Source organism: Sorex fumeus, unplaced genomic scaffold (assembly GCF_029834395.1).
Source record: "Sorex fumeus unplaced genomic scaffold, SorFum_2.1 ptg000061l, whole genome shotgun sequence".
Taxonomy (NCBI): domain Eukaryota; kingdom Metazoa; phylum Chordata; class Mammalia; order Eulipotyphla; family Soricidae; genus Sorex; species Sorex fumeus.
Genome location: NW_026606118.1, coordinates 43,830,439 through 43,845,288, shown reverse-complemented (window position 1 = coordinate 43,845,288; position 14,850 = coordinate 43,830,439). Strand labels below are relative to the sequence as shown.

Here is a 14,850-nt window from a genome sequence, read left to right as displayed (position 1 = left end):
TGTGCAAAGTGTTCCAATAAAAATACATTAAGATAAAAATCTTTAATATCTAGCTTTGAAAGGGGACCAAACACAGAAGGTGAGGAGAGCAGCATACAATCTTGCTGTCACTAACACATTCAAGGTCAGAGGAGACGCCACATGGAAAAACACATCTTAGCAACGTGTGGTGAAGGACCGATTTTTGCTTCTCATTTTCTTTCTATTATCATGAGTGAGGAAGAGCCGAGTCAGTAACACTAAAACAGAAAGGACGCCGAAGGCCCAACTGAACTAAAAAGGATCCAGGCACTGAGGGCCAAGGCGCTGAGTTCCGACTAGCTGCGTCTGTGAGGCCGATCTCAGGCCAGCCTGTTCTGTTTCTTTCAGTGGGGAAGACAGCAAGCTGACAGACACAGGTCATCTCTACCCGAAGGGAACATGAAGGGGCGAGACGCTATAAGCAAATCATTCTTGGCACGACTCAAGAAGTCAGTTGGTAAATCCACAAAAACCGTTTTCTACACCTCGAAGTTGAGGGTTTGTATAAAAGCAGAAACACTGTGGATGAGAGGAGGAAATACACTTGGAAGAACGGCAGAGGAAGGGGAGGGGAGCTAGAGAGAAAGACGCTGATGAGATTCCTGCCGAAGCAAAGAACACATGGAAACACTTTTATAACGACCCCAAATCCCCCAGACAGACTCTGCCCTCATCCCTCCAACACACAGGGCACAGGCAAAATGAAGCGCCGAAAAACAGAAAAACGAAACATCCCACGCTGGGTTTTCAGTATACTCAAAACAACGAAGCACAGCCAGACCGTATAAACCATTTGTTAAAAAAATATCTTCTTTGATATTGTATGAACAGGTTGAAAGAGTTCCCTCAGGAGTGGTCGCTCACGAGCTCACGTGTGCGCAGGTAACGCAAACTAAGGCAGGTCCTTCTCTCACTTCTCCGGCGTCTCTTACAGCTCCGGTAATGATTTGGATGGATCGAACGTTTCTTGAGGAGATGCTATCTTTCTGATTCATCAAGACACCACTGGGGTCATATCCCACAACTGTCAAAAAGAGGAATACGATGAATGAAAATCAAACTGCATGCAGTCCTGAGAACTGAACTCAAGAGAACTTCTTGATTTAGCGCACTACCACACAGCACAGGAACAAGTGAGCTGAAGAAATGAAGTAGCATTTCTCCATTAAAAAGTTGAGCATACACCTCGAAGACAAGACAATGGCACTTGGAAAATATAATCCAGCTAAAGGGGAATAATGTCGCAGCTTAGATTTGCTCAGTGGGGAGGGTGTGTGTGTGTGTGTGGGGGGGGGGGTAATCTAATACACAGTAGGCACCAGATGGGTCACCACGGGCGTGGTGCATCCTTCTGTGGCTTATTTATTTTCCAAATAGTTCTACAAGTGACTTCATGTTCACAATACAAAGGCACCTAGGCTCCTCGTTTACTTTAAACGAGCTCAGAGGCCTGGAAGCTCCCAAAGGGGCTATTTTAAGTGCCTCCCTCTGCTTCCAAGAATGGACCAGAATAGGCCTGGGAAGTGCTTTCTCAGTGCAGCCTGTGTTCGGTGTTTCTTTAGGAATGGCGCAGCTGTGGCCCTCCTGGCTTGAGCCCCTGCTGTGGTACTGCATCCAGAGTCCTTAGCAAGGCCCTTCAGGGATAAGTCTGGAATAATTGATCTCACCGGGAAAAGATTATGTTTATTACCTGCTGGCTTATTCGAGTCCTGCCTCTTGATAAAGACTCAAGCCCCACTGCCTCCATGACTCCCCAGGAGCACCATCTCTTACTCTGGAAAGCAATGCTTGTCTGGAGTACTCTTTGACCACAGCACCAATAACCTATCGTCAGCTGTCTTTTAAAAAGTTAATCTAGGGGCTGCAGTGATAGTACAGCAGGTGAGGCATTTGCCTTGCACACCACTGACCCAGGTTCGATTCCCAGCATCCCATACAATTCCCCGAGCACCACCAGGAGTGATTCCTGGTGCAAAACCAGGAGTAACCCATGAACGTTGCTGGGTGTGACACATCCCCCACCCGCCATCACCCTCAAAACCCCCCCACATTAACCGGGATTCAATTTTAAATTTCTGCGCCATGGTGGGAGGCTTATCGGGACATACCTGGAGATGCTCAGTGGACCAACTGTGGTGCCAGCAATAGAACCAGGTTTGGCCAGGTACAAAGCAAGCACCTTACCTCCTGGGTTATCTCTCTGGCACAAAATGTGGATCTAATTTTTAAGGGACAGTTTATTGTTCCCACTAGACTAGCTATTTCCTGTAGAAAGCAGCCACATCCTATTTGGTTGTGTACAGCTAGTGCCTAGCATGGGGCTTTGAAAGGAACAGGTGCTCCAAGTGGCTCAGCGCCCAGGCTAGCCCAGGAACAGACTCCTGCTCCTGCGTCTCCAAAAGGCCACAGGTGGGAAAGCTTCTGAAGTCAGCTGGTATTCGAAATCAAACTCAGAAGCTGCACAATAAAGAAACACCCAACACAATGAAAAGGCGACCTACAGTACAGGAAAATGTATTTGCAAATCCTATCTGAAAAGGATAAACACCAAAAGTCATCAATGAGCTGCCTTTTCCCCTAGCGTGTGCTGCTGTCCTCAAAGTCATGGAGTAATCCTCCTGGTACTTATCTCGGCTATTCTTGGGTGTTAGTCTCCTATTTTGTTACTTTTCAGATAGGCAGCTCAGATAGAGAAGGGAGCACCAAATAAAGGGTGTTGGGAAGATCCGCCCAGGATGGGAGAAATATGCTGAAAGAAGACTATAGACCGAACATGATTGCCACTCAATGTCTCTTTTGCAAACCACAGTACTCAAAAGGAGAGAGATAACAAAAGGGAATGCCCTGCCACAGAGGTAGGGTGGGATGGGGAGACTGGGGGGGGGGAGGGCTACTGGGACCCGTGGTGGTGGGAAATGGGCACTGGTGGAGGGATGGGTATTCGATCATCGTATAATTGAAACCCATGCACAAAAACTTGTAAGTCTACAACTGTACCTCATGGTGTTTCACTAATAAAAAATTAAGTAAAAAAAAAGTCATCAATGACTCACATAGGTCAACAGTATGTACAGTAATTGTATGTACAGTACTGGCAAAGTAAAAAAGAGAAAAATAGTACAGTAACAGCAAAAACAAAACACAAACAACCCCTCTGCCCAATTTAAAAACTGGGTAGGGCTGGAGACCAAAGGGTAGGAACCATGGGTTGGATCCCTGCACCTCTAGTTCCCCCAGGAAGAAGGGCTGGGAAGATGTTTTGGGGGTGAGGGGACACATGCCTTGCATGTACAAGGCTAGTTTGACCCCCAGCATGGCCGGTAACCTTGGTAGCCACCAGGTCCCACACTGTGCAATCAGGCAGGCCAGGTACCACCAGGACTGGCCCACAGGGCACTGCCCGGGAGATCCCTTCACCTTCAGACAAAGCAAAGTAAAATGCCCTGAAATAGAATGAAGCAAAGGAGAGCAGAGGGCTTGGATGAGTTGGAGCACTTGCCTATAAAGTGCCAGGCCCTGAGCTTGATCTCCCTCAACACCCTGCACTAATGGGACCAATCCTGGAGGCTCAGAGCACCCTCCCTTACCCCACCCTCCAGCCCCTGCCAAGAGAGGGAGGGGCTAAATAGACATTTTCCCAAAGAAGACATACAGATCAGCAATAGGCACATGGGAGGTGCCTGACATTGGTCATCAGCAGGGAGTTGCAAGTCAAAAACCACCATGCATGTGAACTGGTGACTACTGGTTATCAGGACAGTAAGCCTCTGCATGGACGAGGAGGTCTGGAGCCCTGTGTGCTGTCGGTGGGAACATTCACTGGTACCATCACCAGTGCTTCAAAAAGTTAAAAGCAGAACTACCACAGTACCCAGCAATTCTACGTATGGGTATTTATCTGAAGGAAATGAAAACACGAACTTAAAAAGATATCTGCAGGCCGGAGAGAGAGCTCGGCAGGGTGAGCACAAGCTCTGGATTGATCCCCAGCACTGAATGGTTCCCTGAGAATCGCTGGGAGTGAGCACCAACTATGGAGCTGCCCCTGAGCACTGCCTGGTGTGGCCCCCACCCCCAACACATACACAAAAGATACCTAAAGGCCATGTTCACTGAAGCATGATTTACAATAGCCAAGACATGGAAGCCACCAAAGAATCCATCTCTGGATAAAGAAAATGTGGAATGTGTATAATCAAAGGCTGTTCTGCCATCAGAAAGGAAATCTAGCCATTTACAATTGCATGGATGGTTTCTGAAGGTGTTATGTGACTGGAAATAAGTCAAAGACAAGACCAATACTGTCGAATCTTGCTTACACGTGGAATCCAAAGACAAACCACCACCACCACCACCAAAAAAAAAAAAAAACCAACCACCCTCAAACCCACAGATCACAGATTGGTGCCTGGGGGTGGTGGTGGGAAGGGTGGGTGGCTGGGTGGAGGACCAGCAAAATCGGTGAAGGTGGTCATGCACAACAAACAGACTAGAGTTACTAATACTGCAGTGTATATCTGACAGATGCTAGGGTCACTCTTTCAAGTTACCATCAACGCAATCTTTCAAGTCACAGGGAAATAAACTGTAAGTCTGTGAAGAGGTGGCTGTGAATCAGCCTACATGGTGTTCATTTCTTACATAAATAAGTCAAAACAATGTGTCCTACTAATAATATGGTGTCTGGAGGGAGTTTGGAAAGGGGCCGTCCTACCTTGATAACCTTGTCAGTCCCGGAAGTTAGCAACCACCCTCTCGTGGCATCAAAGTGCACATGCACGATGTTATGCTTGCTGTCGTGGAACGTGGCGGTAGGGGCACGTCTGCGGGAACAAGGACATTTCAAGAGTAAAGGTACAAAATATGTACACAGTGGACACTACACAGCAGTTAGAAAAAACGAAGTCATGAAATTTGCTGAAACATGGATGGACATGGAGAGCATCATGCTGAGGGAAATGAGTCAGAGGGAGAAGGACATAGAATTATAGCACTCACTTGCAGAATATATATAATATATAATACACACACACACACACATACATACACACACACATATATGGGCTGGAGCGACAGCACAGCAGGTAAGGCATTTGCCTTGCATGCAGCTGACCCAGGTTCAATTCCTCCATCCCTCTCAGAGAGTCCGGCAAACTACCAAGAGTATCTGCTAGCATGGCAGAGCCTGGCAAGCTCCCCGTAGCGTATTCGATATGCCAAACACAGTAACAACAAGTCTTACAATGGAGACGTTACTGGTGCCCGCTTGAGCAAATCAACGAACTACAGGAGGACAGTGCTACAGTGCTACAGTGCTACATATGTGTGTGTGTGTGTGTGTGTGTGTGTGTGTGTGTGTGTGCGTGTGTACATACATATATATTGCCAAAGACAGTAGACATGAGGTCCAGGAGGACTGGTCCATGGTTGAAGCTTGTCACAGTAGGGGAGGGCAGTTAGGACAGAGAAGGGACCGCTATAACAATGATAGTTGGAAGTAATCATTCTGTACAAGAACTAGGTGCGGAAAGGAGATAAAGCGACATGCATGATAACCTTTTGGTAACAGTATTGCAAACCACAGTGTACAATGTACACCATCCCTTCATCATTGTACATTTCCCACCACAGTGCCTAAAAGGGTGGGGAGGAGAGGGGGGAGAAGTGGAGAAAGGGAGGGGAGAGGAGAGGAGAGGGAAAAGTGCCCGTCATAGGGACAGACTGGTGAGGGGGCAGGAGGGACACCAGTGGTGGGAAATGTACACTGATGAAGAAGGGATGGGTGTTGGAAAATTGTACGACTGAAACTCAATCATGAAAACTTCGTAACTGCATCTCACAGTGATTCAATTTTTAAAATTGAGGCGGCGGAGGGGGGGGGAAGGTACTGAATATGAATGATGATATCCTAGGGTCATATTAGCACTGAATTTTTAGTGAAATGGTTCACAGTTCAAAATTCTCCTGAGAGCTACTTTCAATTTCCAGTAAGGAGAAAGTTTCTAGGCACCAAGCCCAGGGTGTCACACATGCTTGGCACACACTCTACCGCGCGAGCCATGTCCTGGCCCTTGACAGTTTGAAAAATATTTATCAAAACCTGCAGTGCAGGTTAGCTTCCAGCCCTGTAAAGACGAGGCCTGGAGCCCGAAAGAAGAGCTGGTGAGGCGCTGCCCCTTCCTTAAGAAGCACCAGGGTGTGTTCACTGAACGCTCCGGGCCTGTTAGAAAGCGGGGTCCGCCTTTCTCCTCTTCTCACAGAGCGTAACTGCAGCCTCAGTGTTCTGTGACATGCTAATGCTTTTCAGAAGTAGAAAAATGTGTCAATAAACATCGTTATTTGTCTTGTATTGTTTGAAGTCTGCAGTTCTTTTAGTAAGAAAGCCACTAAACTGCCGATGGCAGATGCTTTCACAGGGAAAATGCAGCAGGACAGCGGCTTAGCAGAGCACTGTGTGTGTGTGTGTGTGTGTGCGGGTCAGCCCCACACTGCTGGAGGCCAAACCGGGAAGCAGCAGAGGCAGCAGCAGTGTAGAGAGCTTGTCGCCCTCTGCCCCTGCTGGAAGCGCCTTTCTCCTTTCCTCCCCACAGTGAGCTCTGGCGAGCAGTGCTCTGTGGTTTAACAGAAGCAACTGCTTTACGACACTGAGAACGACTTTGGTTTTACTGAAGAGTCACGTACGCGCTCAGTGTCTGTGCTCTTATCCCAGAAATAAGGAATTCGGCCAGAACGTCTCGCAAGTTCCTTGCAGCTCTCCAATTTGATGAAGATTCATTAAGTCCCATCACAGATTTACAGCTGGTAAATACTTGAGGAAGTCTTTTAGGTTGGGTGTGAATACCTAAGAATTCTGAAAGCTCCCCCACACCTGGGCATCACATGCTAAAGCTTCACTCCCGTAATTTCCCACAGAAGATGCTCGTCTGGCGCACTCAAGGTGCTGAGGCTGATGACCGAGGCTCACCAGGCGTTCCTATGGGACCTGACTGGCGGCCACTAACAGGGAATCTTGCTCCAGGGCATCCCGTGGACATCTGGGGCGGCCTGCAAATGGCCAGCACACAAGGGGCCACACAGATCAGCCCCACCTCTACAAAGTGGAGCAGTAGTCCAGGCCCTGGGGCCGTAGGCAGGCCAGACAGGACCAGCCAGATGGAGCGGCTGAGCTACTGGACTCATCTGCTTCAAGGATGGGATTCAGGCTTCCTGGAAACAGAAACTTCCTGCCTGAAAGTAGCCTGACTTTGCCCGACTCTGTGGCCTGCTTGCAGTTCCTCCAGAGACACTAGCTGGGGCTCCCACACTCCAGTATGGGTTCGATCATCCGCGTTCAGTGCACAGCCTCTGGGCTAGAGAAGAATGGACTCATCTTCTTCATGTGCTCTTTCTCCTTGACCTCACAGGAGAAACCAGTTCTCTGGGGGGAAGGGATGGCTTTGCCTGTTTGCTCTGTCTAAAAAAAAAAAATTTTTTTTTTAAGAAAGGCAAAAGATTTAGATGCTCTGATGAGAAACCAGAGAATGGTCTTCAACCCAGAGGGGGGTACTACTTGCGGGGCGTGGGGGTGTTGGGCACAGGCACAGTCTCAACCCCTGGGACTTACTCTTCATCCGTGATGGCCTCGTGGCAGCTGTCACACACCCGCACTTCAAACTCGAAGCCCATCCGCGGGATGGAGGAGCGCTTGGAGCTGCATTTGCCGCAGACGGCCTTCCCGCACTTGCGGCAATGGTGCTGCAGAGAGAAGACAGGGAGCTGGAGGTGGGAGCGAGCGGGCAGGGCCCTGTACACTGAAGGTCTTGTGCTCTGGGGCTCCGTCCAGAACAAGGGCTGCTGAGACACACCTCTACCCGGCCCTTCCTCATTGCCCCCATCGTGCTGTTTCAGTTACTCCCAGGATGAACTGCAACGGAAGCAGCCCGCAGTCAGGTCATTTTAGGACCCGGGAAGTGTCGTCTCCTAGCAGAGACTGTGCTGAATAAAGTGGATGAAACCTGATTCAATCTGTTGTATCCAATTCGGCCACGCTCAAGCTTGGTGGCTAATGTGTCATCACCAAACCCAACTGTGGAATCTGACTGAGAGGGCTGTGTATGAAAAAAAAAAAAAACAACAGCATTTCTCAACTGGGTGGGGGGTGTCCAGGATATCCCAAAGGGCACCGAGGTGAAGAATCACATACATGGGGGACCCTGGCACAAGAGTAGCGGCCAACCAGGAGAAGGCAAGACTGGAAGCTGTTCACAGTGAGGGAAGGTGGAGAAACTCTGGACTAAACAACAAAGGCTAAGAGAGGAGGAGGGTGAGTAAAAGTGAAGAAGGAATTAAGGCTAGTTCTCTAACAATCTTATGATTTGGTAACACTAGGAGCTGAGCCTGACCTCTCCAATTTCAAGGTGCATTTTAGTAGAAGCCCCTAGAATTCTAAAATCATATCCCTGAACAGGTCACTATGGAAACGGAACACAGTAGGAATAACCTACAGTAGGCAAAGCAAATAAATTAGTGTGCAGTCACAAGCAACCCCAGGATAATGACTTATCCCCACAACTCCCGCCCACAGGGTCCTTTCCTTGTAAGATCACCAGAAGCTGTTTCTCTGCTATTACATTCTGATAAGGCATCCGATCACCCACCTGTCTCAGGCCAATTTTCTTATTGTCCCACATTTGCTTGAAGTTCCAGAAAAAAGGCTGATCGCACTTTTGACAGGAATCACTGTCCAGCCACTCGGGTGTCTTGTGAAATAAAAGACACAAAAGGTCACAGTGAGTGGTGAGGACCCCAGAACCACTGACACAGGTGAGACCTACAGTGTGTAAGATGCAGAGGTGAGATTTCTCAATCACTTACAGACATTTATGGAATGCCTCTATGGCAGACTCAGGATGTGGTGTCTACCAACATGGGGTGTTACACTTCATTGGAAGAGAGCAGATGCCAAATGAATAATCCCTGAAATAAGCATCAGTTCCAAGGGAGGAGAAGCACGGAGTGCTATGAACATGGGACAGCCCAGGTTAGGATTCTGGACGTGGTCGCTAAGAATGTTGAATGTTGAGACCTGTGGATTGGGGGTGGTAAGGTCAGGTCAATGCACTGAGAGAAGGAAGATGGAAGACAGGTGGGACCATATCACAGGAGTCTTGTCAGCCATGCACATGGTTTAGGACTTTTATCTCATGTGCTCTGGTTATATGTCATTGCTCTGACTATCTATAATATACACAACTTGGGACATATATGGTAAAGAGATTCCTGTGCTGTAGGATGGACTCTGATCAAAGCCTGTCCATGGTCCACCATGGCAGGACATAAGGGTAAAGGCCTTACTTCTTGCTTCTGGGGTCAAACAGTATTCTGGCTTTGTTCACTGTTCTCCAACCCTACTCACGAGGACTCTTTGTCAAAAAGGGTTAAAGTTGTATTAAAAATGATACGTACATAAAAAGGATATCTTATTATCTCATTCTTACTTTGGACAACCTGGCAGGCCACCGAATGTAATCTGCCCACACAGCAGAGTCTGGCAAACTCCCCGTGGTGTACCCAATATGCCAAATACCAGTAACAATGATGGGTCTCATTCTCCTAACCCTGAAAGAGTCTTGAATATGGCACTTTGTAAAATCTCAGGGCTAGGGCAAAGGAGACGTTACTGGGGTCTGCTCGAGGCAATCAACAAACAACAGGATGATCATAATCGTAAAAACACAGTGCTATTTTAATAAAAATATATTTTTGAAAAGTTGTGTTAAGCATACAGTCATTCTTTTTTTTTTTTTTAAAAAAAAAGATTAATTTACTCATTGGCTTTTTGGGTCACACCCAGTGATGCTCCAGGATTACTCCTGACTCTGCACTCAGGAATGAGTCTGAGCAGTGCTCGGGGAACATATGGGATGTCGAGGATTGAACCAGTTGACCGTGTACAAGGCAAACGCCTCGGACTCATTCTTCAGCAAGTCTTGATAGTGTGCTGGAAACAGTACGAGGTGAAGGCACTTCCTTTGCATGTGGCTGATCCTGGGTCAAATCCCAGCAGGATACCTGGTCCCTTGAGAACCACCAGGGGCCACAGAGCCAGGTACAGTTCCCAGGCACTGACGGATGGGGCCCCCAAAACAGAACAAAAACAACCCCTCTCGAGTGTGCACAGTGTGATTCTACATTGGCCTCTGAGCTCTGTGCTCATTGCCACTGATGCCATCATTTGACTGAGGGACGAATCTCTTTTCTCACATCACCAACTCCAAGGAATCTTAAAAATAAACCTAATCCCAGGGATTCCCCAAAATGCAAACCAGGAACCCCAACATGATTCATTAGGCACTACAAGTCAGGCTTGAAATAAAGTAAGTTTGAGGAATGTGGAGCCCGCGTTGGCCCGCCCTGACAGGCACACTGAGCACCAGCAGGCAAGGCTCCAGCCGTCTCTGGACAGAACCTTTTGGAACACGGCAGAACAGATTTGGGGTTTAGTCTACTCTGCAACCTTATAGGTAGTAATCAACCTAAAACTAGGTTTTCTTAAAAAGAGAGATTTTCAAGACTAATTCTGGGTCTGGTGATTGTCTAAATACAAAGAGAAGAGGGATGACTTGGTTTGCTCTGTGAATTTTGGGCTCTTGCATGAGTTTAAAAATAAGAGAACTAAGTGGGGCAGGAAGAGAGCTCAGAGTTTGGAAACACATGAGTTAGGAGCTCAATCCCAGGCACCACAGGGCCCTCTGAGCAGGGTGGCCTTTGGGGGCTCCTGAGCACTGCTGTACGTGGCCCTGGTGGTCCCCAGCTCTACTGAGGTGGGTCCAGCTGAATTTCCAGCTCCCTGAAAACTGCTTGGAGGCCCCTTCCCACAAATGATTTTAAAAATGATTTTTATTAGATAATATTTTGTTAAAGAATATAAATTTTTTAGATAAATATATTTTACCCTTAACAGACTTTTCTATGAGACTGGACTGATAGTGGGTAGGGCGCTTGTCTTGCATGTGGCTGACCTTGGTTCAATCCCCGGCATTCCGTACATCTCCCAAGCCCTGCCAGGAGTGATCCAAGCATAAAGCCAGGAGTTAATACTAAGCATTGCTGAGTGTGGCCAAAAAAAAAAAAAAAATCCAAAAACCAAATTTATCTATGCTGTCATCTTCCAGGGGCTGGAGCTATAGCACGGCGGGTAGAGCATTTGCCTTGCACGCAGCTGACCTGGGTTCGATTCCTCTGCCTCTCTCGGAGAGCCTGGCAAGCTACCAAGAGTATCTCGCCCGCATGGCAAAGCCTGGCAAGCTACCCGCGATGTATTTGATATGCCAAAAAAAACAGTAACAATAAGTCTCACAATTTGTTGTGAGACGTTACTGGTGCCTGCTCGAGCAAACTGATGAACAACGGGAGGACAATGCTACAGTCATCTTCCAGAATACATATAATGTAGATAAATCAGGAAATGTCCACAACACACTCTCTCTCTCTTAAAAGGCAGTGTGTAGGTTTAGGACATAATATGAAAAGTGGCATAGTGGGTATAAGAGGAGGGAATTAGTATGGATCCAAAAAAATAATAAAAAATAAGTCAGCAAGCATAATCTGAGTTCATTTTTTGGGGTTTAAAACCATCTTACATTGGGGTCAGAGAGACAGCACAGTGTGTAAAACATGTGCCCTGTAGTCCCTGAGTGCAAAGCCAGTACTAACTCCTGAGCACAGCAGGTGTGGCTCCCACCACATAACCTGCCCCCCACAAAAACCTGAAACTTTTACATGGATGCAGAGGAAAAACATCAAGGAGAATCATTTGGCACATGTTGAGGGTGATATTTCCAGGCGATGGTATTTGGACCAACTGACACATTTTCTGTTAGTTTATGGGCACTCTAACTTTTCTACATGGAATATGTATTAAGTATCCTTTGAAAAAATGATAAAATGCTGAAACAATGAATTTTCTTGACAGTAGAAACATATTAGGGGCTGTCCACCACTCGAGGTGCCCTTGCTAGCCGGCCTGAGTCTAGGGTGTCCACACTGCCCTGGGCTCCACAGGCACTGTGTGGCCTCCGAGGTTACCTTGTCTTCACTCTGGGGTTATTTTGGTCAGAGCATATCCAGGCCATCAGTCTCTCAGCACCATGTCCTTCCTCAGCCCTTAGTGAGCACACTGCCCTTCCCGAGCACCCAGCACTTGGGCTCCACCTCAAGGGGCTGGTAACTGAATCATTTCTATCACTTCACTCTTCGGCCGAGTTTTCTCCCACATATCTTTTTTTTTCCCTTTTTATTTTTTATTTTATTATTATTTTTTTAATTTTTATTAGTGAGACACCATGAGGTACAGTTGTAGACTTACAAATTTTTGTGCTTGGGTTTCAATTATACAATGATCAAGCACTCATCCCACCACCATGGATCCCAGTATCCCTCCCACCCCCCACCCCCCTATCCCACCCTGCCTCTGTGGCAGGGCATTCCCTTTTTCTCTCTCTCTCCTCTTGGGTGTTGTGGTTTACAAAAGAGGCATTGAGTGGCAATCATGTCCGGTCTATAGTCTACTTTCAGCATGCTTCTCCCATCCCGGGAGGATCCTCCCAACATCCTTTAATTGGTGCTCCCTTCTCTATCTGAGCTCCCTTTTCCCCTAGCATGTGTGGTTGGCCATCTTTTAGAAACTCTGTCAGCACTCTGGTGTGGCAGCTGCTTCATGACACATCTCAGGCCCACTGAGTTGAGATGCGTGGGCAGGGGCCTGCTGTAACCAGAAGGTAGCCCCCAGACAACATAGGGCATTTATGCTTATGAAACAACACATGTATGAAGAATGGATGGTACCATCCTCACCATGCTTTTAAGAGCTGTTAGTCACTCAACAAGATTTAAGACAGCCAGCAGATACCACTGAATGCCCCAGAACTGCCTATCAAAAGGTGACACTTTAGCAAGGTGGCTCAAAAAACTGCCACTATCCAGCCAGCTGCTCCTCTGGGAAACCTACCTTTCTCCTCCTTCGGGCCTCTAACCTTCGGGAGTAAAGAGCGGAAGCTGTCTGTTCCAAGGCCAACAGGGCCGAGTGCTCCTCCCTCCCCTGGTGTGGTCAGTCAGGCCTGGGAGAACGCCAGGACAGAGCAGATGTGACTGTCCCTCAGTCAAGGCACCAACCACGCAGTTCCTGGGCCCATGGAAGGTCCCGAGAGCCTACTGGCAGACACCGCACCCGTGTCCCTGATTTTACATGGATGGGGCCAAGTAGCACTTTCAAAAAACAATATTCTACAATTCCCCACATCCTACCAGTAATGATCATTTTAATCAGTTACTAATAGAACTCCCGTGGATTTATGGCTTGAGCAAATCAAGCTTTAATCTTCTTAAGCATTTAATTACTGGTGTTTGAAAGGCATTACGTTGTGGGTAACAGCAACTACTCTCTCGAAATGAGATTGGGTTGAGATATGGAAAGAAACTGGGAAATTGCTTTTGTTTTCTTAAAGTGTGTTTTTCTGTCTAATCCTTGCTTCATGCAAAGAAATAAATGAGAAAAATATATACCGTCAAAGATAAAAGTCTCTCTAGCATAATTCTAGGAAAATGAGAAAATGGTTACTTTAGAATACTTATCAAGGGGGATATTCAGTAATATCAGTTTGTCAAGATACTCAAAGGTGAAAAAAAAATTCATTTTTAAAAAAAAGAAGGCTATGATTTTGACCCATGTAAGTAAAGAAATTCAAATCATGGCTGGAGACTGGGAGGAAACCTGGGGACACTGGTGGTGGGGTTGGTGTTGGAACACTATGCCTGAACAACTCTATTAGGAACAACTTTGTAAATCATGTGTCCAAATAAAAATTAAAAGAAAAAAGAATGTTATAAAATTACTAAATATGTGCTTAAACACGACAAGGAATACAGTCATAATGTAGAACACTTATATTTTGCTTTTTGGGTCACACCCAGCGATGCTCAGGAGTTACTCCTGGCACTGCATTCAGGAGTTACTCCTGGTGGTGCTCAGGGGACCATATGGGATGCTGGGAATTGAACCCGGGTCGGCCGCGTGCAAGGCAAACGCCCTACCCGCTGTGCTCTCTCTCCAGCCCCTAGAACACTATTTTGAATGTGACTCAAAAAATAATTATTTCTATTATTTCTACTAATTCCAAACTTCTGTTATCAAATAGTATTTCACACTGCACACCATTTCCCTGAATGACATAAAGCTCATGGTATTGTAGGATACTTTATACTTTTGTATAAGTATACTTTTGCTAAGTACCTAAAAATAGATTCTCCTACTTGCTGTGAATGGCATAACATATTTCCAGTTTCAACAACTCAGTGGGTCAGAGTGATCTAATACAGGAGTTAAGGCCCTACATCCTGCCAGCCTGGGATCGATTCCCTGGTACCATGACACATGGTCCCTCAACCACCACCAAAGGTCATCCTGGGCACATAGCCAAGAAGAGCCGGTCCCTGAACACTGCTGGGTATGGCTCCCAAGTCAAAACCCAAATAAACAAACAACCAAAAAAAAAATCAGTTCAGGGGCTGGAGAGATTGCACAGCGCGTAGGGTGTTTGCCTTGTACGCGGCCGACCAGGGTTCGATTTCCAGCATCCCATATGGTCCCCTGAGCACCGCCAGGAGTAACTCCTGAGTGTAGAGCCAGGAGTAACCCCTGTGCATCGCCAGGTGTGACTCAAAAAACTAAAAAAAAAAAAAAAAGAAAAAAAAATCAACTCAGTTTCGGCTGATTTTTTTTTTTCAGGGGCAGTCAGGGGTTGAACCCAGGGCTTCACTCATGCCAGGGGCGTACTCTAGCACAGACTATAT

General features: G+C 46.9%; 1 protein-coding gene across 1 annotated transcript in view; it reads right to left on the bottom strand.

Moving 5' to 3' along the window:
• Nucleotides 1-23: 23 nt before the first annotated feature.
• Nucleotides 24-14,850, bottom strand: part of WDFY2 (WD repeat and FYVE domain containing 2) — a 205,264-nt gene continuing 190,437 nt past the window's right edge. Inside the window, exons 9-12 of the mRNA XM_056126109.1 lie at nucleotides 8,658-8,759; nucleotides 7,625-7,755; nucleotides 4,736-4,844; nucleotides 24-1,045 (exon numbers count right to left, since the gene is read on the bottom strand). Coding sequence (XP_055982084.1) covers nucleotides 1,016-1,045; nucleotides 4,736-4,844; nucleotides 7,625-7,755; nucleotides 8,658-8,759 — 372 coding nt within the window. The 3' untranslated portion in view covers nucleotides 24-1,015. The remainder of the gene's footprint in view (nucleotides 1,046-4,735; nucleotides 4,845-7,624; nucleotides 7,756-8,657; nucleotides 8,760-14,850) is intronic.